Consider the following 21,540-nt stretch of genomic DNA (forward strand, 5'->3'; position numbering starts at 1 on the left):
GTACGAAGGCCGTGGACGGTAGCGCCCAGAGTGGCGAACTACCGGACGTGGTAGGCGACTTAATCTAACCGCAATCTGGGCTGGTGACACCGGCCGCGGGCACAGCTCCCTCGCTAGGTAGGTGGCTAGGCCGAGATCCGGGCTTGTGTTGCCCCCTCATCCGCACGATTCGGCGATGCATGCGGATTACTGGATTGCGGTGCCATTATGCCAGCGGATCATAACCTCACGATATCATGGGGCAGCTTGACGTGATGGCTGGAACTGGCAGGTACCGGGAGGCTTGGCTTCTCAAAGCGGCAGTTGGACTTGGCGAGGACTAGACATAGTCTCGGCGTTTTACAGCTCCAGGGGCCAGCACTGGCGGGATCTCATCTCGTGTGCAGCGATGCATGGATGTGCGTAGGCCTTGGCGTGGCGGCTTCCCCTCTGCGATTGTAACTGCCGCCTACTGCATCATTGTTATCAACAACGACGCGATATACGGGAGCTGCGGGATCTCAACATTAGGTACTAGTAGGTACTAGTCGTGATTTGCAACGCAGCGCAGTTGCTAGACTCGCACTTCCCCTGAACATTGGCAATGGGATCAGGTGCGCTTAGGAAGACGTGCCATTGTCATGTTGAAACCCTATACCTAGACCTGCATCGAGGTATTAGCTGTCTCCAGGAATCCGTCGTAGAGGTAGGTAGGTAGCTCTCAAACCTTTTAGATACCTAGGTAGAGTGCAACTGTTGAGTGGATTGTGACTCGGGCGAATGCACAGCGAACAAGATTGAGTCGGACTGTCAGAGTACTCATGAATCGGATATGGATGTAGCCAAGTTGGAGCCACAGATTCGAACTCTTGTGATCTATACTGTCCTCTCCCGTGTGTCCTGAGTGAGTCTCAGCACTACAGGTGATGGTCTGTTCAAGAATTGGCTTCAACCTCGCACCAACTCAGGTTCGACCGTTCGCATCGAGTTGCAACTCCCACGAACCCCTCATTCTTCAACCGCTGCGGTTGCGACTGCCCCGCATTGCCCCACTCCTATGACGACACCGGTTTCTCCAATCGTTCGCAGGGAGACGGACCACAACAGCTTGGAATCGCAGTTGACCATTCAGAGTCTTTGTGATTACTCCTGCTCGTATGCACCTCTTTGGCCCTTCCGTTGCATGTTGCATGAGGGCACGCTGATTTGTGCTGACCCAATTCGACTCGCATCCGGCCACGCCCGACCTCGATTTCCTTCCTTTTGCCAGCTTTGATGACGGCTGCCTTGTTTGCTGCTCGTACTTCTCTCATTCAACGATTCGTGGTTATCCCGAAGCCGGAAATCCGACGTCTGTTCTCCGCAGCTCCAGTAAGAAAGATGGCTCAGGAATACAAGCTCAAGGGCGTCACGTCGCTATCGCTGAAGCCCGGCGAGAAGCAGGAGGTGGAAGTGGAGGGCCTCGACGCCAAGGTGCTGCTGCTCAATGCCGCCGGAACGGTGCAGGCGGTCGGGCCCCGGTGCACCCACTACGGCGCTCCGCTCGTGAAGGGTGTCCTGGGCACCAACGGAAAGCTCACCTGCCCTTGGCACGGAGGTAACATTAGTTCTTCGTGTTCCCGCTGCCATCCGTTCTGTGTCTTGCACTTGGACTGACCATCTCAACCCACCGCAGCGTGTTTCAATGCCAAGACCGGCGATGTCGAGGATGCTCCGGCCCTGAACGAACTCCCCGTCTTCAAGGCCACCGAGCGCGACGGTGCCGTATACATCAGCGGCGATGCCGACACGATCAAGAAGGGGAACCGCATTCCCAAGTTCAAGTGCAGCGTGACTAGCGGCGACAAGGTCGTGGTCGTGGGCGGCGGGTCCGGAGCGCTGGGCACCATCGAAGGCCTGCGTAACGGCGGCTACCAAGGCGCCATCACGCTCATCTCCAACGAGGGCTACCTGCCCATCGACCGGCCAAAGCTCAGCAAGGCCTTGATGACAGACCTGGCGAAGCTGCAGTGGCGTGACGAGGACTGGTACAAGTCTGGCAGCGTGGACGTCGTCCATGACGAGGTGGTCGACGTCAACTTCGCGACCAAGACAGTCACAACCAAGTCCGGCGGCAAGTTTGCCTACACCAAGCTCGTTCTGTCGACGGGGGGCACACCCAGGTTGCTACCTCTCGAGGGCTTCAAATCCTTGGGCAACGTCTTCACCCTCCGCAACGTCGGCGACGCCAAGCGTATCGTCGAAGCGATCGGCGGAAAGGGCAAGAAGATCGTCATCATCGGCTCGTCCTTCATCGGCATGGAGATTGCCGTGTGCACGGCGAACGGGAACGACGTGACGGTTGTAGGCATGGAGAAGGCGCCGTTGGAGCGTGTCCTGGGGGAGCAAGTGGGCAACATCATCCGGAAGGGCGTCGAGGCGAAAGGCGTCAAGTTCTACATGTCGGCGGGTGTGGAGAAGGCCGAGCCCTCCGCCTCAGACTCGTCCATGGTCGGCTCCGTCCACCTCAAGGACGGCACCAAGCTCGACGCCGATCTCGTCATCCTCGGTGTGGGTGTCGCGCCGGCGACAGAGTACCTCAAGGGCAACAGCGAGGTCATGCTCGAGCAGGACGGGAGCCTCAAGGTGGACGAGCGGTACTTGGTGCCTGGCCTCGACGGCGTGTATGCGATCGGTGACATTGCAACGCACCCGTACCGCGGGCCCGGCGGGGGCAGCGGTAAGTTCGTGCGGATCGAGCACTGGAACGTGGCGCAGAACTCGGGGCGGGCGGTGGCGAGCCACATCTTGAACCCGACGCGCACGCCCGAGTTCTACACGCCCGTCTTCTGGAGCGCGCTCGGCTCGCAACTGCGGTACTGCGGCAACACCATGGCCAGCGGCTGGGACGATGTGGTGCTGCAGGGCGATCCGGCGCAGGGCAAGTGGGTGGCCTACTACGCCAAGGGCGAAGAAGTCGTCGCGATGGCGAGCATGGGCATGGACCCGGCCATGGCGCAGTGTGCGCAGCTCATGTCGCTGCATAAGATGCCCAGCAAGTCGGAGCTGAAGTCCGGCTTGGATATCCTGAGTGTTGGACCGCCACAGTAGGGGGTTGCTTTTGTAACGAGTTCAGCTGGGAAGGAGGAAGAACGGGTTGATGTTTCTGCCAAGCAGGATCATCCGAAATCGCTCATCACATCGTGAAACCCTAACCCAGGTTCGCAAACATTTTACCATCTCAAAGTGTGAAGCGGTTTTTTGAACCAAAGCATCGGAGCAACCATTTCTACCAATCTCTTCGTGGAATTCGGTTTCGAGCTGTTGACTGCCATTCCTCGAACACTGAGGCGTGAGAATGATTTCTTTGTTGGCCATTCGAGTTGCTGCGCGGCATATATTAGGTAGTCACTGCTAAGAAGGCAAGAGTGGTCCTGAATCACCAAACGACTCGTTTGAAGCAATGCTCGCCACGCTACTGGCATTTTCGCTGACCCTGACGGTCCTATGTCTACTCATCGCCGCCATATACCGGCTATTTCTTCACCCACTCGCTCGGATTCCGGGACCGGGACTCGCCGCTGTCTCGAACATCTGGCAGGGGCTGTATGTGCGGAAAGGCCGCACCCGTGAGTTGGGCAGGACCCTTCACCACATCTACGGCCCTGTTGTACGTGTCGGACCCAACGAGGTGTGGCTGGACTCCCGTGATGCTTTTAGGAAGATCTACGGTATTAATCTCATGTCTGCCCTTTCCTTCCTCCTCTCTTGAAAGGTTCTGTCTCTAATAACGGCCGCTAGGGGGCAATGGGTACACTAAGTCGGGGTTCTACTGTGAGTCACCTAGACCTGCGCTAAAACATCCCACGACGGCTTGTTCGTAACTCTGACTTTGCTCAGTGGCCACGGCGCTGAACAAGCCTTTCCTGGACTGGCGGCTCAATGTCCACTTCCCGGACACCCTGGACCTGCTCTCAGAGTTTGATATCAAACGATACCGGATGCAAAGGCGGCTCATAGGCCCCCTGTACACGACGTCTAGCCTAAAGAAGTTCGAGTCTGCTGTGAACGGCGTCATCAAGACAGCAGTTTCCGAGCTGCTGGCGCAAAACGGAACCGAGGTAGACTTGAAAGAATGGATGCACATCATCGCCGTCGAGTGTCTTGGGGCTGTGGTCCTCTCGTGGTCCCCAGGCTACATCAACAACCGGTCCGACGGCGGCACCAGCACCCAGAGCTACCTCGGCTGGAAGCGGAAAAGCATCTTCGGTCTCTTTCCGACCGTCACCAAGTTAGCCTTCCTCTCCAAGACGTTGAGCCGAGTATTCTCCAACGTCTGGGGCGTCACCTTCAAAACACCCAAGAACTTCAAGCCTTTCTTCACGGTGCGTAACCCCAACACGTTAGCATGTACAGCCTCGGCTGATTTGTTCCCACCAGCCGGTCTACCAGAAGACATCGAAGAGGGTCACCAACGCCCTCCGCAATCCGGTTTATCCCAGCAAACAAAAGGACTCGCGCAAGGACCTCCTCGCCGACCTGATCCAGCTGCACAAAGACCGACCCTCCGAGTTCACCGAGACCTACCTGCGCCGCATGGCCACGACCAACTTCGGCGCGGGCCACGAGACCATGTGCTCGGCACTGACCTCCATCATGGCCGTGATCGGATCCCGTCCGGATATCCAGCGGAAGGTAGCCGAAGAAGTCCGTCAGCATACTCACATTGCTGAGGCGACAATACCCTATGATACCGCCGTCCGGCTGCGGTACACCCAGGCCTGCATCAAAGAAGCCATGCGCCTGCACCCGGTCATCGGCATGTCCCTCTCGCGGACGGTTCCCGCCGGCGGGGTGCGCTTGCACGGGTATTTCCTGCCGGCCGGGACGACGGTAGGCTGTAACCCCGCGGCGCTGCACCGGAATCCGGACATCTTTGGCCCAGACGCGGAGGAATTCAATCCGGATAGATGGCTACCGCGCGAAGGAGAAGAAGACGCGGCCAGTAATATTAGGGTGCGCATGATGGAACGGACGAATCTCACCTGGGGAAGCGGGGCGAGGGCCTGTCCGGGACGGCATCTCGCGGAGCTTGTGTTGTTTAAAGTCGTGCCGGCGCTGCTGGGGGAGTTTGATGTCCAGGTCACGGCCATGCCACGGGAGGATGAGATGCCCTGCTATTTCATGGCGATGATGGCCGGGGTTAAGGTGAGGTTCGTGCCTGTGCATAAGGAGGATGGCGGTCTGAGATGATCAGTGAGCGGGATCTTGACCAGATTAAACAGTCGGGAAGGATCCGTCAGTAGGAACCATGGGGATGATTTAGTCTCCAACGCCGCTGCTGCACTCTTTGTGCCGCTAGTATGGACAGACTACCCAGGTAGTTGTGTAGATTAGGAACGAGATAGATCTCAGCACGAAATACGTGAAGAAAACCAACAATCTACTGCCATTGCTGCAGGTTTCCACCCGAATGCCTCCAAACCTCCGCTAACTAGAAGTCCCATCCCAGCTCCCATCGACACTCAACAAACCAACCTCTTCTCCATCAGAACCCCACAACCCCCTTCACCGCCATCCTCCTATGGGTACCTGTACCCCTACGGACACCCCTCCGGCTTGGTCGGCCCAGGCTGACACCACTCCTCCCACCTCCCCACAGCCACGGTAATCATGCCCGGGCCTACACTACAATACAATACACCCTGGTAACAGTATGGCTCCCACCCAGATTGGGGCAAGCTGGTGCAAGGATCCGGCGTGCAGTTCTCTGCTTGTTGAGGTGGCGGCGGGCACTCTGGCTTTGACGGCTCGGGCTGACACCATTCCTCGCAGCGGCCCATGGGCACGGTGATCATACCTGGGCCTACGGTGCAGTACAGGGCGCCTTGATAGCAGTATGGCTCCCACCCAGATTGGGGCAAGGTGGCGCAGGGGTGGGGGTTGCATGTTTTTGGTGAGGTTTGTGGTGCCGGGGCGGGTGCCGGTGCCGGTGCAGCGTTGACGGGTTGGGAGAGGGGGTGTAATAAGAAGAGGGCCAGAAGGCTGAGCGTAGATGAGAGGTTGGGGTGCATGTTGTTTTGCGAAGACGGTGAGTTGATTAGGGGTTCAAGTTGTAAGTGAGATTGGGATACGTTAAAGGCACAGCTGAGGAAGTTGCAAAGAGGCGTGATGTTGATGATTTAATAGCAACCGAACCGAGCTGTCCGATTTTGACAGCCGGTTCAAGTGCGTTGCCGAGTGTACTACCGGCTTGGAGGTGGAAGGTAACTATGATGCCGATTGGATGTTCATATCGAATCAGGAAAGTTGCGACAAACACCATAACTTGACTGGCCAATTCGTAAATGAACCTAGCACTAATTCGAGATCATGTCAATGAAACAATAAACACCCCCCTCTCAGCACTCCCTGATAAGCCATTTGAAGTTCAGCGTGGCGGCATTCTCAATCTGGTCCGGAACCCCTGAGCCCTTGTCGGTCCAGGAGCCGGTCTTCATGACAGCGGGGCCACTCGAAAAACGCGCGTCTGCCTTCAGGCCGTAAGTGACAATGAGGTTCCCGACCTCGCCGTTGGCGTTGACGCATGGTGAGAAGGGGTTCGTCGGGTCCGTGGCGAAATTGATGGTGGCCGCCCATTTGTGTTGTACTTGACGAGGGGGGTTTTGGTTGGGTTGAAACCTGACCTCGAACCACCTTGAAACTGTTTTCCATTGTTGCATGTCAACTCAAATCCAGCGCGATATTTCATTCAGCCGGGGCTGGGTCCGGCGTAGCATGAATTAGAGAGACTGCGATCTGTTCACTGCTATAGGTCTAGAGAACGGGTTACTGCCGAGTCGGGCACGTCGGCTAGTCGTGGTGGGTTGTCGGCCTATGATGTCATCACCAAGTTGATGTTGCGGATCGCCGCCAACTGGATCCCGAGCAGCACGTCATGAAAATACGAACCACGAATTGCTCATAAAACAACACGAAGCTGACTGTAACAAAGTTTTCCTTGTTGAGTGATAGTTTCGTCCGCAAATACCCCATATCATCGAAAATGCTCACAACCAACACAAGAGCGCTCCAGCAGCGCCTCGGCGCGGTGCTTCCCGGAGCCACGAGGACAGCAACTGCTCCTCGCCGGTCACCTCTGCTTCAACAAATCCGCGGCGTCGCGGCAGTCCCGGGCAAGGACCCGGACAATATGGGCGGTCCCGGCGGACAGGAGCATCTCCCGGAAAGCAACTTTCTACGCAGGTGCGTGCTTACCTTGGTGCACGTGGGAAGTCAAAATGCTAATAGATCCACCAATCGGCCAGGCGCTATACCATGGCCACCGCTGCCGGTGTGCTGGCAGCCTGCGGCGTGATGGTGTACATGAAGATGGGCAAGAAGGATGCCGATGCCATTGCAAAGAAGACACAGTACGTTTTGGTGCATGATAACTCGAAGGGGGAGCTGGACGATGTGAAGAGGATCAAGGTCACTGAACTGCCGAAATCATAGGGAGATGGCGAAGAAATAACTTGAGAGCGCTTTTGTAGGATGCTTTCATATTCTCGGGTCTCTCGAGGCTGTTTCGGCGCTTGGTTTCGGTGCGTTCGCGGATATTGACGGCAGAGCAATGAATACATTTTAGATTGCTAGCGATGGAATGAGCAGCTACGCGAGTCATGTCCCAGTGGCGAGACCAGATGTGCTTCTATTATTATCACTGCCCATATAGCGCCGACTCATTTCATATCGACATCTGGTATCATCGCAACATCCCACACAGTGTACTCTCTTCCTTTGAAACCCAAAAGGATTGAGCTCGGGTTCCCCTTTTCACAACAGGCTTCCGGACATTAAATACAGTCTGCAATGGGCCTCCCCTACTCCAAACAAATCCACCACGCCTTCGACCAGGTAACCCCGCTCGTGGCCGCCGGCTTCCGCGTGCTCGAGACCTCGCGCGACATCGCCCTCCTGGTCGCCTTCATCCAGGTCCTGACCTGTGTCTTGCTCTTCCTCATCCTGGTCGTTCTGCTCGCGCTGCTGGTCACGGTCAACCCGGATTTGGAAGTCGAACGCCGCGTCCTGGTCACGCCTTGTGTACAGTGGCTAGCGGCGTGGGTGCGGGAACCGGAAGATAGGAAATGGCTGGAATTCGTGGCATTTGCGGTGGCTGGGGGTGTGGTCTTTGGGGCGTGGGCCGGGAGTGCGGTCATGCAGGAGTCGGGGGAAACCGAGACCAAGAGGGCAAGGGGGCTGATGGTGCAGCACGAGGAGGAGGAGGTTGTGGTGGAGGAGGCGGTGGGGGTTGTGGAAGGCGCTGGTCCGGGCTAAGGGAGGGAGGTTAACTGCAAGATCTCTGCCCTATATCGACCGTGAGGGCAAGCTGGACCATGTCATTTTGAAAGAAAAATCCGCATCCGTTCAACTTGACATTGAGATGCAGTTTTGTTTTGAAAAGGAGAAGGCTTATTTCTAAGCCACTGTCGGGCAATATCAGGCGACAGCCTATGAGAGCGGTAGGAATAATCCAATTTGATTCTGACAGCCCAGCCAGTGGCGCAGCAGATGCTCATGCACTGCAGGTTACGCAGCGGTCCCAGCTACTCAGGTATTTACCTCCAGGCAGCTTCCGCTCGTCGATTTCACCCCCTCACTCTCGACCCAAAGCTCTGTTTCCGCATGGCAGTAGGGAATTGCGAAAGAGAACTCATTTGACAACCACGCATCCCACATTGCAAGATGAATGAAGCGTTTTGTGAACTGTGCCAGTCCCTTTACGAGGGAACCGCGGGGCAGGAGACAGGCGACAACGACCACGGGCCAGCACTTTCGCGGGAGATGCATTGGTCACAGCGGCACCATGAAAGCATAGAGGAGCTGCGAGACTGCGCACGCAGTCGTTGCCGTCTGTGCGCTGTGATCTTGGAAGCAAGGTTACGAAAGACTCGGACCGGGTTTTCGCGTGTCGAATTCCAATCTGAAGAAGAAAATTGGGCGCTGATGGTTCTCTCTCCTGGAAACCTCGGAGATGTAAACATCGAGATGACCCTCTATCCTGATGATATGCGTATGTTTGCTTGCAATTGGCACCATGGAGTTGGATATTGACAGCTTGAACTGTGTCTCATTGACTAGGTCCGGTATTGAGACAACAGCAGAAAAAACAGAGACCGAATCTTTCGACTTTGCCGTGGAGACCGCACGGCTAATGCAATTCGACTTCGTCTGAGCAGTCGATGCGGTGGGCGAAAAGGATGCTGGAGGATTGTGAAGCACATCACGAGATATGCAAGGCCTCGCGCATGGCCACTGGCCCATGGCTGCCGACCAGGCTTGTCTTCCTTGGAAAGCCAGGTCACAACCCGCGGCTGGTGGAAGCACCAGAAATGCGGCTTGAGCCCTCCTCACTGCCGCTCCGATACACGACTCTCAGCCACCGTTGGGGCAAGACCCACCCCCTGAAACTGACTATGGAGAACCGATGCCAGTTCTCTAATGGGATACCGTGTCAAGACATACCCAAGACCTTTGCCGATGCCATGGAGATCACCAGGTTTCTCGGCCTAGAGTATATCTGGATCGACTCCCTTTGTATCATTCAGGGCGACGAACGGGACTGGGAACGCGAATGCGCTCGGATGGCTGATGTCTACCGACATGGCTATTGCAACATCGCAGCGCTGGAAGCGGCTGACAGCCACGGAGGCTGTTTTAGCGCCTGGGATCCAACACTGCTCAGTCCTATTGTCGTTGAAAGCAAGTGGCGCAACCAAAATAGCCGTCACTGGGGGCACTTTACGGAGCATAGGGATTACCCCATAGCTGAGTTCGAGACAGCCCCGGTCCATCTGCGTGGTTGGGTGCTTCAGGAGCGCCTTTTGTCTCGGCGGGCTCTCCATTTCGGACGGAAGGCGATAACCTGGGAATGTAAGGAAAGGCTCAGCGCAGAACTCGACGGGGATACGGCATGTTCGATACCATTCGACCAGGAGTCGCGCCGCATACCCCACAGCTACTTCGGCGCCGTAGGCCACACCGAGCTCTCACAAGAGGAAGCCCGCGACCTCGTGCAGGCATGGTTCATGGGCGTCGTGCCCCAGTACACCGCTGCAGGACTCACTTATCAAACCGACAAATACATGGCCATCTCGGCCCTGGCACGCGAGGTGCACCGTAAACTCAACCTCAACACTGGCAGGAAACCTGAAGTGGAATACCTTGCAGGCCACTGGAGCCTCGACCTCGAACACCACCTGCTGTGGTGCGCGGCTTCTCCCGAGAGTGCCAGAAGACGCTTGGGTTTCGCTCAGCGGGTCGGTGCGCCCTGTGAGATGGGGATTCCACCATAATCTTCGTCACACCGCGCTGCTCAGTCATGTTTCCGGTTATCGTCTTTCCCCAAGGTCCGGCGACCCCTTTTTCGGCCCCGAAGCACGGTCAAGGAGCGTGCTTCAGATCAACGGTCCTTTCTGGAAGCTCTTGGTTTCCGACAGCGGTGGCCGCACAAGGGAGAAGCCCGTCGTTGGAATCACCTTGAACATGGACTCTACCACTGACTGCCCCACTGTTGGCACGGATCCCTTTCTGCTGCCAATCTCCATTCTAGCACAAACCGAAATCAACGACAAATGGTATACTCATCGCTTTCCCTATCTTTGGGGTCTGATCGTACAGCGAGTGGACGACGCAGCGGAGATCATGTCATTTCGGAGGATCGGGTATTTCACGCTCGAGACCCACGGTCAACTCCTAAAGGACACTGGTGTAAAAGGGTGGCCGGGCTTCGTGGACAATCTCATGCGGTTCTATCTAGAACACAGGATGATCTGGCCTAGTCAGCTCGACAGCCCTTCCCCGCCTGATGCGCCTGAGATAACTCGCGATATTCTGGAGAAGGCTGCAAGCCTTCAGACCATCTCACTCGAATAAATCCTTCATCTCCACTACTGGATCACGCGGCTTTGGCATTAGAGAATCAATAGGCCTTGGGGATGAACACAGGCCACTGGCGACTAGTTGGAGCACCTTCACCCTTATCCCCTTCCTCTTGGGTTTCTTTCCTCTAGGGCTTCTTTGGAGCAAAGGTACCTAGATTTACTTCCCAGAGTTCATCTATCAAGCGTTCAAAGACTCACAGCTCGGCACACTGACACTTACACCGGCACTACTATATAAATGTTAGGTCTTTCATCATAACCGCTGTTCTCGTCAGACAAATAACTAAGAACTCAGCTTTCTTCATCAAGCAGTTTCTGGAACGTCACGTCTATGTTACCTACTTAGGTTAGGGACTGATATAGTCCAACTACATACGCTTATCTTGACTTTAAAAAGGATTCTTGATGTTTTGATGATTCATGGGCGAATAAGTTGTAACGGAGCCAAAGGTGTCCGTAAAAACAACAGCAATGACTCTGGACAGGTTCCTGAAAATGTCGACGAGCGCCCCGGAGAGGGACTAACCACACGCTACTTACTGTTCGCTTAATCAAGGTATCAGAAGTTCTCCCCGTATAACAAAACGACATTGGGAGCGACGTACAACCTATAGGGCGATTCGTCATCCTTGATAATATCGGCCAATCTTTTCGGGGACGAGATGGCTGTTTTCCCGAAAAAGTCCCCTGCATCTCACCAACGCGCCAACAGTTCTCTTGCCTCGCTTCCATCTTCCGAGCCGCATCCACAACGGACATTTGGACCAATTGGTCCCTATACCTTCTGACTCGAGCACTACAATTACAGTACATTGCCTCCCGCGAGATTCCCCCACGCGGCCTGTTGGACCCTGATCCCCTGGTCCCCTGCATGGGAGTGCGAGCAGGCGTATCAGATCCCCTGGCTCCCCAGATTCCCCACTCGCCGCGACATCCAAGTCCAACACCAATTTCCGTCTCCATCTCCCCGCATCTTACCCCGCAAACCAGTTGTCGTCGATAGGTATGCACCGTCGCCGTTGGTGCTTACAAGTAATCCACTTTGTCATGGCTGAGTCAGAGTTCTCAGCTCATTACCTTATGTAGCAACAGGTCCGCGGGAACTGTTCGCGGGCGAGACGACATCGGCCCGGCGCAGGTACTAATAATAATAATTTTGCCTGCCTTGCTTGCTCGGTTCGACTGCCGAACCCCAAATTGAAATTTGAAACCCGCTACGACCTCCTCCGCACGACAATATCCAGACCGTTACACAGTCGCGGAAGCCTCCGAGGATGGCGGAGGGCGAAGTCGTACAGACCGATCTTTTGATCGTTGGGGCCGGCCCGGCGGGAGCGTCGCTCGCTTGCTTCCTAGCCGCCCATGGTATGTGAGGAGAAAGGGGGAAGAGAGAGCGCATATTGAAATCTCTCGTCTGAAGCTCCACGCGACGATACAGACTGATGGCTAACAGGAGTTGCCCTATGTAGGCAGGAAGGGGATTATGATTGCCGCGGCGCCGGGCACGGCAGAGACGCCGCGTGCGCACATCACCAACATGGCTGGTCTTGGTGCGTGCTTTATGGCGTTCTGAAGACGGAGGAGGGGCTGCTTGTATGTGTAGGGCTGACAATGGGATACTTACCTTATGTTTTATTCTAGAGTGCCTACGGGACATCGGCCTGGAGCAGGACTGCCTCGACGTGGCCACGCCCAGCCACAACATGGCGCACACGCGCTGGTGCCGCAGCATGGCGGGGGAGGAGTATGCCCGCGTGTACTCGTGGGGCCACGACCCGAAGCGCAAGGCAAGGAACATACTATTACCCGGGCCAGGCTGACGATTTTTCAAACAATACCGTATATTGCCTGCCCACCACTAACACACAACACACGTAGGGCGACTACGAGGCCGCCAGTCCGTGCAACCACGTCGATCTCCCGCAGACGCTGCTCGAGCCGATCCTAACCAAGCGCGCGCTGCACAAAGGATGGACGATCCGGTTCAACACGCGTTTTCTCCGACTAACCCGCCCGGCTCCGGACGTGGTTATCTCGGAGGTGTTCGACGAGGTCACCAAGACGACCTACAAGATCCAGTCGCGGTACCTGTTCGGGTGCGATGGCGCGCGCAGCCAGGTCGTGCGCGAGCTGGGCATCCCGCTCATCAAGAAGCCCGGCCAGGGCCTGGCGCTGAACGTGCTGGTGCGGGCCGACATGGCGCATCTGATCGGCGACCGCCGCGTCGGGAACCTGCACTGGGTGTTTCGCCCGGAGGAGGGGATGGAGGGCCCGCCGTGGGGTGCCACGGGTGTGGTGAGGATGGTGCGGCCGTGGAACGAGTGGATGTTTATTTTCCTGCCGGCGCCCGGGCAGGACCTGACGGCCGAGGCCATGGATGCTAGTCATGAGGAATACCTCGCGCGCGTGAAGATGTTTATCGGGGATGACTCGGTCAAGGTCGAGCTGCTGCATGCTAGCAAGTGGTGGATCAACGAGATCGTGGCTGAGTACTACTCGGATGGCAACGTGTAAGTGCCGTTTTTCTTTTGCTTGTTTAGTATGACTCTTCCACTGCGAAACCTTCTAATTGCAAGCGGGGGAATGCTTACCTACTACTTCTTAGCTTCTGCCTCGGCGACGCAACGCACCGGCACCCGCCCTTCAACGGGCTCGGCTCCAACACCTGCATCCAGGACGCCTTCAACCTGGCCTGGAAAATTGACTACGTCATGTCCGGGCGCGCGGGCCCCGGTCTGCTGGACTCGTTCAGCGCGGAGCGGCAACCGGTCGGCGCCGAGGTCATCGCGCGCGCCAACCAGGGGCTGCGCGACCACATCCACTGGCAGACGGCCCTCGGCATGCTCGAACCGGACCGCGCAAAGCGCCTGGCCATACTCGCCGAGTTCGACGACCCCGGGCCGCGGGGCCGCCAGCGGCGGGAGGAGTTCATGCGCGCCATCGAGATCACCACCACCGAGTTCCACGGCCTGGGCATCGAGATGAACCAGCGCTACGTCTCGCGCGCCGTGTACCTCGCCGACGCCGACGCCGACGCCGGCCCGCCCCCGGCCATGCCGCACGACCCGATCAAGACCCATCTGGTTACCACCTACCCGGGCCGCAGGCTGCCGCATGTGTGGCTCAACACGCGCGTGCCGGGCAGCAGGGTGTCGACCATCGATCTGGCGGGCCACGGCCGGTTCTGCCTGCTTACGGGCCCCGGAGGGCAGGCGTGGAAGGAGGCGGCCCGGGCCGTGGCTGAGCTGTTGGGCGTGGAGATTGTGGCCTACTCGATTGGGTGGAAGCAGGACTATGAGGATATCTACTTCGACTGGGCGCGCAAGCGGGAGGTGGAGGAGGACGGGTGTGTGCTTGTGCGTCCGGACAGGTTTGTGGCGTGGCGGTCCAAGGAGATGATTGCCGAGCCCGAGAGGAAGCTGGAGATGGTTATGCGCAGTGTTCTGGCGTTGTGACTGGGCATTCCGGTAACGTTTCCGTAGAAATAGAACAATGCCCCTGTCGCTTGGAAATAGTGTCAAGCCTTAGTGGTGTCTTAGTTTGTGCTCCCGATGTCGCCGACGGCACAACTGATACATTCGGTAGACCCCGGGTGCCTACCTATGCAACCATGGTGTGAGGGAGTGTAGTTAGTACTTATACTCCTAGTAAGCAAATCATTTATTTCAGTTCCTGTCTAACTTGATATTAGTGTATGGCCGGGAGTCGTTGCTTGCAGCGCCGCTTGGGAAAAGGGGGCTCAGGGGGCCTTGGCACGCAGACATTTCTCGGGGTCTCTGAGCCTCCCACATTCGATTCAGACGAACTCGTGATAGACAGGTAGGTCCCCCATCCATGGCGCCTCTCTGTTAACCACTATGAGCGACCCCAAGACATCGATACTCAGGGAGGCAAGTTTCCGGAGTATAGGTAAGCTTGCCGCATACCCGGATTTGCTGTAGGCGGGAGACCTGGAAGGAACCAGTTGCAAGAGAGGGTCGCTATTAAATTCAGGCTTTCGCTCGACTCGACGCAGAATAGCTTAACTCGTATTTGATGACGCCTACAAGACTGTCTAAGCACTGTACCACTTCCCTATCCTATCCTAGTCTACCTCTACCATAGTAGCCAGCCGTCACGTATCTTACCTCGAAAGGACCGGCATGCTGGCTCGCTGACTGACGCCCAACGGTACCGTGTTCTTGTTTGGCTGGCTGAAGTCGTCAAAGAAATAAGGTGCCGGGTGATACCAAACACATGCATGCTCGAGACATTAGCCATTACTCCAACTTCCCAAGCTTCCCCAATGCTGACCTGGAGAGTAGTACAGTACCTTCCACGACATGCATACGCCTCCTCAATATAAGCGCGCCCAGGACATGGACCGTTCAACATCTGTACTCGCACCTTTGAAAATCCTATCATCGTCGTACCAAAAAAGAACTTACTCCGTGTCTGACATTTCCACAATGGCGACATCGGACCTCAGTAACAGCACAGTTCCGCGCTCGGTCACCGTCCAGCACGAGTACCGCGCTCAAGACGAGAGGCCCGAAGCTATCAATCAAAGCACAAAGGAGGATGCGCTACGACGGGAGCTCGATCTCTCCATCGCCCCGGTGATGATGATGTTGATGCTCATCAATTTCCTGGATCGTGGGAATATCGGGTTTGCCGCGACCCAGGGTATGACTGCGGAGATTGGGCTGAAGGGGAGCGAGCTGAATGTAGGTAGCCCATTTAGTACCTAATGTTGCAGTATATAAAGGCTTACGAGGATACTAGACCGCTGTCTCCGTGTTTTACGTTTTCTATATCCTCGCGGAAGTGAGTTATTACTACTAGTATTTTAATACTTGGTCAATGCCACCTCCTCTTCTTCACTTCCTAACCCATGGCGCAATTGCCAACCTTCTTACTCGTCAAACGTTTGCAATTCAACCGCGTCATTCCCATCATCACCTTCGCCTGGGGCCTGGCATGCCTCTGCACGGGCTTTGTGCACAACTTCGCCGGGCCTCGTCACCACGCGCCTATTCCTAGGCTTGTTTGAGGGCTGCCTGTTCCCATCCATGACGCTCTTTTTCTGCAACTGGTACACGAGGGAAGAACTGGGCATCCGCATCGCCTATCCGCTCATCGCGAGCGCGCTGAGCGGCGCATTCGGTGGCCTTATTGCCTTTGGCATTCTGTATATGGACGGCGTCGCGGGATGGTCCGAGTGGCGGTGGTAAGTGCTAAATGTCTCAGGGTGTCAAATCATCACTAATATTACCTCTAGTTATCTAGGTTATATATTATTGAAGGGATTATCACCATCCTCTATGCGGCTTATTGCATCTTCCTCGTTCCCAAGAGCTTCGAGACCGCCTACTTCCTCAACGATGAAGAGAAGGCCCTGATGCGACAACGAGCCCACCGAACACAAGCATACTCCGATTCCGGAGGCCCCGGGCATCACAGCAAAGCAAATATCGGAGAAGCAGCCAAGGATGTCAAGAGCTGGATACATGGGATCATTCAGATCGCCATTGCCACGATATTGTATGGCTTCGGCACGTTCCTGCCCATCATCATTCGGAATGGATTCCACTTCTCCATCAAACAGGTACGTACTACTCACTGCCTTACTTTTCACACCCAGCTCACACATCTAACGAACTCGGACACTAAAAATTCCCCGCCCACTATAGGCACAATACCTCGTTATCCCCGTCAACCTCTGGGGCGCCATCGTCTACGCGATCGGTGCCTACCTATCCGACCGCCACCAGACGCGCTTCCTGCCGCTCATTCTGACGACGCCCATCGGCATCGCCGGCTACGCCGTCGTCCTCGCCCCTGTCGGCCCGTACGTGCAGTATTTCGCGACCTACCTCGTCGCCACGGCCTGCTTCCTCTGCACGGGCGGGAACATCACCTGGCTGACGGCCAACTGTGCGCCCGACGGCAAACGCGCCGCGTCGTTGGGCATTCTGCTGACGCTCACCAATATTGGCGGCGTGGTGTCGGGTCAGATCTATCAGAGTAACACCGCGCCGGAGTATACGCTGGGCCATGCGTGGAGCTTGGGATGTTTGGCTTTTGCGTGGTGCGGGTGGTGGGTTGTGAGGGGGATGTATAAGAGGAGGGAGGCGGGAAAGGAGAGGAAGATTGCGGAGGGATATGGCAGGCCTGCTGCTGGGGGGATGTACACGGAACGTGAGCCGGATTTCAGGTATCAGATATAGTTCGATGTACAAGGTACTAGTAAGGTAGTAGTTACCTCCTATTAGTCACCGAGCTAGGCTGGGCGAAGCGAGTGATATACAGTACAACCCCTGAATGATTATTAGTGCGGAACAAGCGACAAGGGCTGAAATGCTAGGGCTGACCACTAGTCGCTCAAGTCAGGCGCTAATGATCATTCAAGGGTTGAACTGTATGGTTGTTCGCAGTCCGCTAACGTTAATTTAATGGTGCCGTATGAAAGTGGCACGGGCGAGAAATCATCCAACAATAATAAAATACCGACGATAAATACGAAGTACGCCCAGGCAACATCAACATTCTCCTCGGGGAACAACTGGAGTCTGGACTCTGGAGCCTCGGGCATCCAGTAAAACCCCATTTCGGCTCCCCAAGGGCGGCTGTCTCGACTCTCCTTCCTCCCTCCCGATATCCGTGAATCCGACGGTTCCGGTCCCGACTCTCGGTCCAGGGGCGGTTTATTGCCTCGCTTCTGGGTGCGCCTTCTCGAGAAGTTTCCTGTTTCCTTTTGCCTCTTCACATGCATGCGCCGCCGTCTTGCGCACCCGCGTGCCCCACAAGGCTCATCGGGTGGAGCGACCCCTGACCCCCTGGGAAGCGGCGAGAGCCAGCCAAGCCCGCACGTGCTCCTTGCCCAACACTGGCAACCTTCTGATTCCGTCACCGCGCGACCCCGGTGTCCGGGAAAGTCCTCCAAAGTCCTCAGAAATCCATGGGACGTGCCTGCAGATAACTTTATTTCCAAAGCCAATCGATGCCTCTGCCTCCCATCCATCGCCTTCGGTATCACGCAATGGGCGTGATGGGGAAACGCACACGAGCCAATAGTGCGCACTTTCTGCAGCCAACGCAAATGCGAGTCGGTGCGACCATGCCGAAGCGCAAAGGTCTCTCTTCTCCCATGCAGGTCTTGTCCGGGTCAAAAGTACGGATTACGATGGTCTTGTTTCCAATGCTTCGGTGCATCCTTCAAGCGCTCTTCGCCAAACAGCGTCCGCGTTTTCCTTCCTGGCCTCGGCCCCCCCCCACATCCGCGGCGCATCACCCCTCGTGCCCACGTGTCTACCTGGGTAAGGTAGTTTGACCACTTATCGGATTCGGGACGCTGCATGGCGGTCGACATCGAGGAGCTGATCATCGCTCCCTTCCGGGAGGTGGTCGACCGCGGCAAGGAGGCTGTCGCCAATGCCGAGGCGGCGGCCGACGGTGACGACGACGATGAGACGGCGAAGCGGATGGCCAAGGCCGGGAAGGCGCTCGTGAGGGAGGGCGAGCGGGCGCTGAAGCGGTTGAAGCCGCTCTGGGACGACCAGGTCGAGAAGCACGGCGACATCTTCAAGGCCGCCATGGGCAAGAACGGTAGGTGTTACCCATTACCTGTGCACTTGCTCGAGTCAAGATCGTCCCGATCCCATCCTGTTGGCTGGCGCTGACACGGCATGGCCCTGCCTGCGACAGACGACATCGAGGACAAGCGGCGGAAGCTCGAGGACCTCCTCTACGACTTTGAGGACTACACCGAGATCGACTCGTTCGAGGAGGAGAGATTCGTCCAGCTGCAGGCGGCCACGAAGTCACTGGCTCTTCTCGTTCTTGACACCATCAAGCGGTTGAAGTTGGATGGCGTCCCCGTCAGCCCGCCCCCCAAAGCTACGTCCTTCCCTCCGCTGCCCCCACTGCCTCCGCTTCCGCCTAGTGCCCTGCTGCACGGAACGGTCAAGTCGCCCTCCCGGCCACTGCCATCCTCGAAACCGCCATCAAGACCATCGTCGAGAGGCCGGGATGTCGCTACAGGCCCATCACCGGGGCCCGAGCTTCCGTTACGCACACCGAGGGCCCCCAATGGCATGGCGAGTGGGAGCACCGACGGCAGGAGGAGGAGGCTCACACCCCAGGATCTCCGTAGAAGGGACACACTGGCCAGTCATACATCGTCGCAGTTTAGCGTTGACTCGCTGCCTCCATATTCGAGTGAAGAAGCGCCCCCAGTTCCCCCACCGTGTCCACCGTGGGAGAACACCCCTCTCGCTCAACACACTCATCCGGGCCAGGAGCGTCGAATCAGCACCGAGAATCTGCACGGCGCCGACTATACGCAGCCCGCATCCGCAACTCGCGCATCGTCAAGACAGCGACACGCCCAGCGGCGTTCCTCGACACCCTCCACGCCCGAGATGCTGACCTCCCAAAGCAGCCTCGGACGACACGCAAACGAAGCTGCCAGCCCCGCGAGCACCGAGCCAAGCGTTGTCGACATCCCGAACTTCCCGTCCGTTCCACTCAACAGGACGACGGCGTGGGTGACAGACCAGGCGGCCGTCCCGGCGTCGCCACGCTTGCTGTCCAGGCCGCTGCCGATCCGGGAGTCCGTGATCCCCGAGGACCAGCCTGTGCATAACATGACCGTCTTCCCCAACACACCGGACGGGAGTGGCCACGCCTCTTCGCTCGCCTCAGCGCCGCCGATTCCGCCTCCGCCACTCAGCCTTCCTTCTACGGCGGACCTGCACGACCCGGGCGTGATGGTGGCCGAGGACTGGAAGACGGTGATATCGGATGGCGCCCACTCGGGGTCGCGCGCGCATTCATCGATGTTGTCGCGCGAGGCCGACTGCAGCATCGGGCCCAAGAGCTCGCTGTACCAGATGAAGGGTTTCTGCGAGGGGGCCCAGGCGTTCAAGCAGGGCGGTCCCATGCAGGGCATCAAGAAGACGACGGGCTACGTGGCTGTAAGTTTTACTTGTCAGCCTCCCCCCCAACACTAGAACTGACAGCCAAACTCCCCTAGGGCGCGACAACACACACAGGGAAATGCATCAGCTGCGGCTATGCCCACCAGTACGATGAGCTGACCCTGGACGTCAACCGCGACCGTAAGCCTGCTTTCTCTCCGGCGTTCCCTCGTCTGCTTCCCGGTCTCACTCACTCGCTCACTAACACTGTCCACTTCCTCGCATCCAGCCAAAGCAAACTTCACCGCCTCCTCCGTCCGCTTCCGCATCCGCTTCCTGTACAAATCCCACCTCACGACCGACAAGCTGACCGAAGCCTACTACGGCTGCCTCTTCTGCGCGCAGGCCGGCTCGGTCGTGCGTGAGGGCGACGCGACCGTCTTCGCCAACAGCGACGCCCTCTTCCGCCACCTGGCGCGCCACCCGCAACCCCTGCCGGACGTGCCCGGCGTCACGGTGCTGTACGGCAAGGACTTCCGTGAGGGCGATCCGCGCCTCAACGACTTTGACGTCCACTTCCTCGAAGAACCGCCCGACGGAAGTGGGGGAGGGATGATACCGCCGGCGGCGGCCGAGGCGGATAACATTGCACGATTGCCGGTGGCCACGGCGACCAAGATGCATGTGCAGCGGTACGGCGAGAAGAAGCTCGCGCGGCCCGACGGTGTGGGCGAGAAGGGGATGCTGCAGTTCTTTGCGGGCGCGCGGATCGTGGGCGTGGAATTCCCCGTCAAGTTCGGCGGGAAGTGGGCGACGGGATGGCACGACGGCGACTGGGGGATTTTTCCGGCGAAGCATGTCGAGTTGGAGAAGCCGCGGCGCAGCGAGATGCCGCCTCTGCTCACGCACGCGAGCGCGAACGGCGGGGTCGTGGCCAGCGTCGTGGCGCGGTGGAAGTGGGAGCCCCGCGATGCGGGCGATAAAGGCTGGCTCGTGTTTGACAAGGGCGAGACGCTCACCAACGTCGGGTGGGTGTTCAAGGAGCACTGGTGCTGGAGCGGGACCAACAAGAAGGGTCAGCTCGGCCTGTTCCCGCGCAGCCATGTACTCTTTGACAAGGTCAAGGAGGAGATCGCGCCTCGCATCGGGTCGCCAGTTGCGACGATGCGCCCGAGTACGGCCGCCGCCAACAAGGGGAGGCGCGGCTTCTTTGGCCTGGGCAAGTCCAGTGCCCGCAGCGAATCCTCGTCCATCAGCGGCGGGTCGAGCGTGTTGGAGATTGTGCTCTGAGTTTGTCGGACTCGGGAGGATCTGTCTGATGTTTTTGTTGGAAAAAGGCCGTATCCTTTTTTATGTTCTGGCGTTCATGGTCTATATGGTACCGTTGGGTGTAGCGTAGTGTACCAGGCTTGGGACTAGATACTTTACAAGACCTCCTTTGTGGATAATCCTGGATACCTACGGAGCTTTACATAGAGCTTGGCGGTGACTACCTTATTAATGGTGTTGCATCGTGGAGCAGAGACTGCGACTCTGCGAGTGTCGCCCGGTCCGTGGTGTTATTTATACCACCAAACGATATCTGCTGCTTTTCAGCTGGAATACTGCTCCGTGTACGAAGCGGCGATACAGAACACAAAATCATTCAAAACTCTAGTCTGGTTAGGGCATATTTGTCACAAACATTTGTTTACAGATTACGGAAGCAGACCGACTTTCGGGTAAGGCAGCGGGTAGGCCTCCCGGAGCTGCACGATGAC

At 57.2% G+C, this 21,540-nt stretch overlaps 8 protein-coding genes across 8 annotated transcripts; 7 read left to right on the plus strand and 1 right to left on the minus strand.

Annotated features, from left to right (window-relative positions):
• Positions 1 to 1,359: 1,359 nt before the first annotated feature.
• On the plus strand, positions 1,360 to 5,211 carry B0T15DRAFT_396370 (cytochrome P450; the record flags this gene model as incomplete). The annotated part of the gene is made up of 6 exons (XM_062864834.1): positions 1,360 to 1,531; positions 1,655 to 3,065; positions 3,388 to 3,689; positions 3,760 to 3,792; positions 3,859 to 4,343; positions 4,399 to 5,211. 6 exons carry the CDS (start codon positions 1,360 to 1,362, stop codon positions 5,209 to 5,211), a joined length of 3,216 nt encoding a protein of 1,071 aa, XP_062720790.1.
• A 1,677-nt stretch (positions 5,212 to 6,888) lies between these two features.
• B0T15DRAFT_187029 (uncharacterized protein) lies at positions 6,889 to 7,631 on the plus strand. The gene is made up of 2 exons (XM_062862389.1): positions 6,889 to 7,203; positions 7,266 to 7,631. The coding sequence occupies exons 1-2, from the start codon at positions 7,004 to 7,006 to the stop codon at positions 7,450 to 7,452; spliced, it is 387 nt and encodes a 128-aa protein (XP_062720791.1). The 5' UTR covers positions 6,889 to 7,003; the 3' UTR covers positions 7,453 to 7,631.
• B0T15DRAFT_531085 (uncharacterized protein) lies at positions 7,621 to 8,442 on the plus strand. Its single transcript, XM_062869223.1, has one exon. The coding sequence runs from the start codon at positions 7,810 to 7,812 to the stop codon at positions 8,272 to 8,274; it is 465 nt and encodes a 154-aa protein (XP_062720792.1). The 5' UTR covers positions 7,621 to 7,809; the 3' UTR covers positions 8,275 to 8,442.
• A 507-nt stretch (positions 8,443 to 8,949) lies between these two features.
• Positions 8,950 to 10,387, plus strand: B0T15DRAFT_187046 (heterokaryon incompatibility protein-domain-containing protein). The gene is made up of 2 exons (XM_062862390.1): positions 8,950 to 9,010; positions 9,079 to 10,387. The coding sequence occupies exon 2, from the start codon at positions 9,180 to 9,182 to the stop codon at positions 10,290 to 10,292; it is 1,113 nt and encodes a 370-aa protein (XP_062720793.1). The 5' UTR covers positions 8,950 to 9,010; positions 9,079 to 9,179; the 3' UTR covers positions 10,293 to 10,387.
• Positions 10,388 to 11,865: 1,478 nt separating this feature from the next.
• On the plus strand, positions 11,866 to 14,519 carry B0T15DRAFT_531088 (FAD binding domain-containing protein). Its single transcript, XM_062869224.1, has 5 exons — positions 11,866 to 12,245; positions 12,350 to 12,430; positions 12,522 to 12,667; positions 12,759 to 13,390; positions 13,486 to 14,519. Exons 1-5 carry the CDS (start codon positions 12,155 to 12,157, stop codon positions 14,333 to 14,335), a joined length of 1,800 nt encoding a protein of 599 aa, XP_062720794.1. The 5' UTR covers positions 11,866 to 12,154; the 3' UTR covers positions 14,336 to 14,519.
• Positions 14,520 to 15,686: 1,167 nt separating this feature from the next.
• On the plus strand, positions 15,687 to 17,176 carry B0T15DRAFT_187149 (major facilitator superfamily domain-containing protein). The gene is made up of 3 exons (XM_062862392.1): positions 15,687 to 16,089; positions 16,149 to 16,467; positions 16,553 to 17,176. Exons 1-3 carry the CDS (start codon positions 15,932 to 15,934, stop codon positions 17,087 to 17,089), a joined length of 1,014 nt encoding a protein of 337 aa, XP_062720795.1. The 5' UTR covers positions 15,687 to 15,931; the 3' UTR covers positions 17,090 to 17,176.
• Positions 16,992 to 18,050, minus strand: B0T15DRAFT_187139 (uncharacterized protein). Its single transcript, XM_062862391.1, has one exon. It carries the CDS (start codon positions 17,881 to 17,883, stop codon positions 17,263 to 17,265), a length of 621 nt encoding a protein of 206 aa, XP_062720796.1. The 5' UTR covers positions 17,884 to 18,050; the 3' UTR covers positions 16,992 to 17,262.
• A 394-nt stretch (positions 18,051 to 18,444) lies between these two features.
• On the plus strand, positions 18,445 to 21,442 carry B0T15DRAFT_531098 (uncharacterized protein). Its single transcript, XM_062869225.1, has 3 exons — positions 18,445 to 19,837; positions 19,897 to 19,981; positions 20,070 to 21,442. The coding sequence occupies exons 1-3, from the start codon at positions 18,548 to 18,550 to the stop codon at positions 21,068 to 21,070; spliced, it is 2,376 nt and encodes a 791-aa protein (XP_062720797.1). The 5' UTR covers positions 18,445 to 18,547; the 3' UTR covers positions 21,071 to 21,442.
• The last annotated feature ends 98 nt before the right edge of the window (positions 21,443 to 21,540 follow it).

Source organism: Chaetomium strumarium (assembly GCF_033439665.1).
Source record: "Chaetomium strumarium strain CBS 333.67 chromosome Unknown B0T15scaffold_4, whole genome shotgun sequence".
Classification (NCBI taxonomy): Eukaryota; Fungi; Ascomycota; class Sordariomycetes; order Sordariales; family Chaetomiaceae; genus Chaetomium; species Chaetomium strumarium.

What these genes read in the sequence shown, in the direction of transcription:
- B0T15DRAFT_187029 (XM_062862389.1), top strand. Translation starts at nt 7,004, where the DNA reads ATGCTCACAACCAACACAAGAGCGCTCCAGCAGCGCCTCGGCGCGGTG. An exon ending in GAAAGCAACTTTCTACGCAG is followed by an intron (nt 7,204 to 7,265) that starts GTGCGTGCTTAC and finishes CCAATCGGCCAG; the next exon opens with GCGCTATACCATGGCCACCG.
- B0T15DRAFT_531085 (XM_062869223.1), top strand. Translation starts at nt 7,810, where the DNA reads ATGGGCCTCCCCTACTCCAAACAAATCCACCACGCCTTCGACCAGGTA.
- B0T15DRAFT_187046 (XM_062862390.1), top strand. Translation starts at nt 9,180, where the DNA reads ATGCGGTGGGCGAAAAGGATGCTGGAGGATTGTGAAGCACATCACGAG.
- B0T15DRAFT_531088 (XM_062869224.1), top strand. Translation starts at nt 12,155, where the DNA reads ATGGCGGAGGGCGAAGTCGTACAGACCGATCTTTTGATCGTTGGGGCC. An exon ending in TTGCTTCCTAGCCGCCCATG is followed by an intron (nt 12,246 to 12,349) that starts GTATGTGAGGAG and finishes TGCCCTATGTAG; the next exon opens with GCAGGAAGGGGATTATGATT. An exon ending in CACCAACATGGCTGGTCTTG is followed by an intron (nt 12,431 to 12,521) that starts GTGCGTGCTTTA and finishes GTTTTATTCTAG; the next exon opens with AGTGCCTACGGGACATCGGC.
- B0T15DRAFT_187149 (XM_062862392.1), top strand. Translation starts at nt 15,932, where the DNA reads ATGACGCTCTTTTTCTGCAACTGGTACACGAGGGAAGAACTGGGCATC. An exon ending in GGATGGTCCGAGTGGCGGTG is followed by an intron (nt 16,090 to 16,148) that starts GTAAGTGCTAAA and finishes CTAGTTATCTAG; the next exon opens with GTTATATATTATTGAAGGGA. An exon ending in TCCACTTCTCCATCAAACAG is followed by an intron (nt 16,468 to 16,552) that starts GTACGTACTACT and finishes CGCCCACTATAG; the next exon opens with GCACAATACCTCGTTATCCC.
- B0T15DRAFT_187139 (XM_062862391.1), bottom strand. Translation starts at nt 17,883, where the DNA reads ATGGATGGGAGGCAGAGGCATCGATTGGCTTTGGAAATAAAGTTATCT.
- B0T15DRAFT_531098 (XM_062869225.1), top strand. Translation starts at nt 18,548, where the DNA reads ATGGCCCTGCCTGCGACAGACGACATCGAGGACAAGCGGCGGAAGCTC. An exon ending in AGACGACGGGCTACGTGGCT is followed by an intron (nt 19,838 to 19,896) that starts GTAAGTTTTACT and finishes AAACTCCCCTAG; the next exon opens with GGCGCGACAACACACACAGG. An exon ending in CCTGGACGTCAACCGCGACC is followed by an intron (nt 19,982 to 20,069) that starts GTAAGCCTGCTT and finishes CCTCGCATCCAG; the next exon opens with CCAAAGCAAACTTCACCGCC.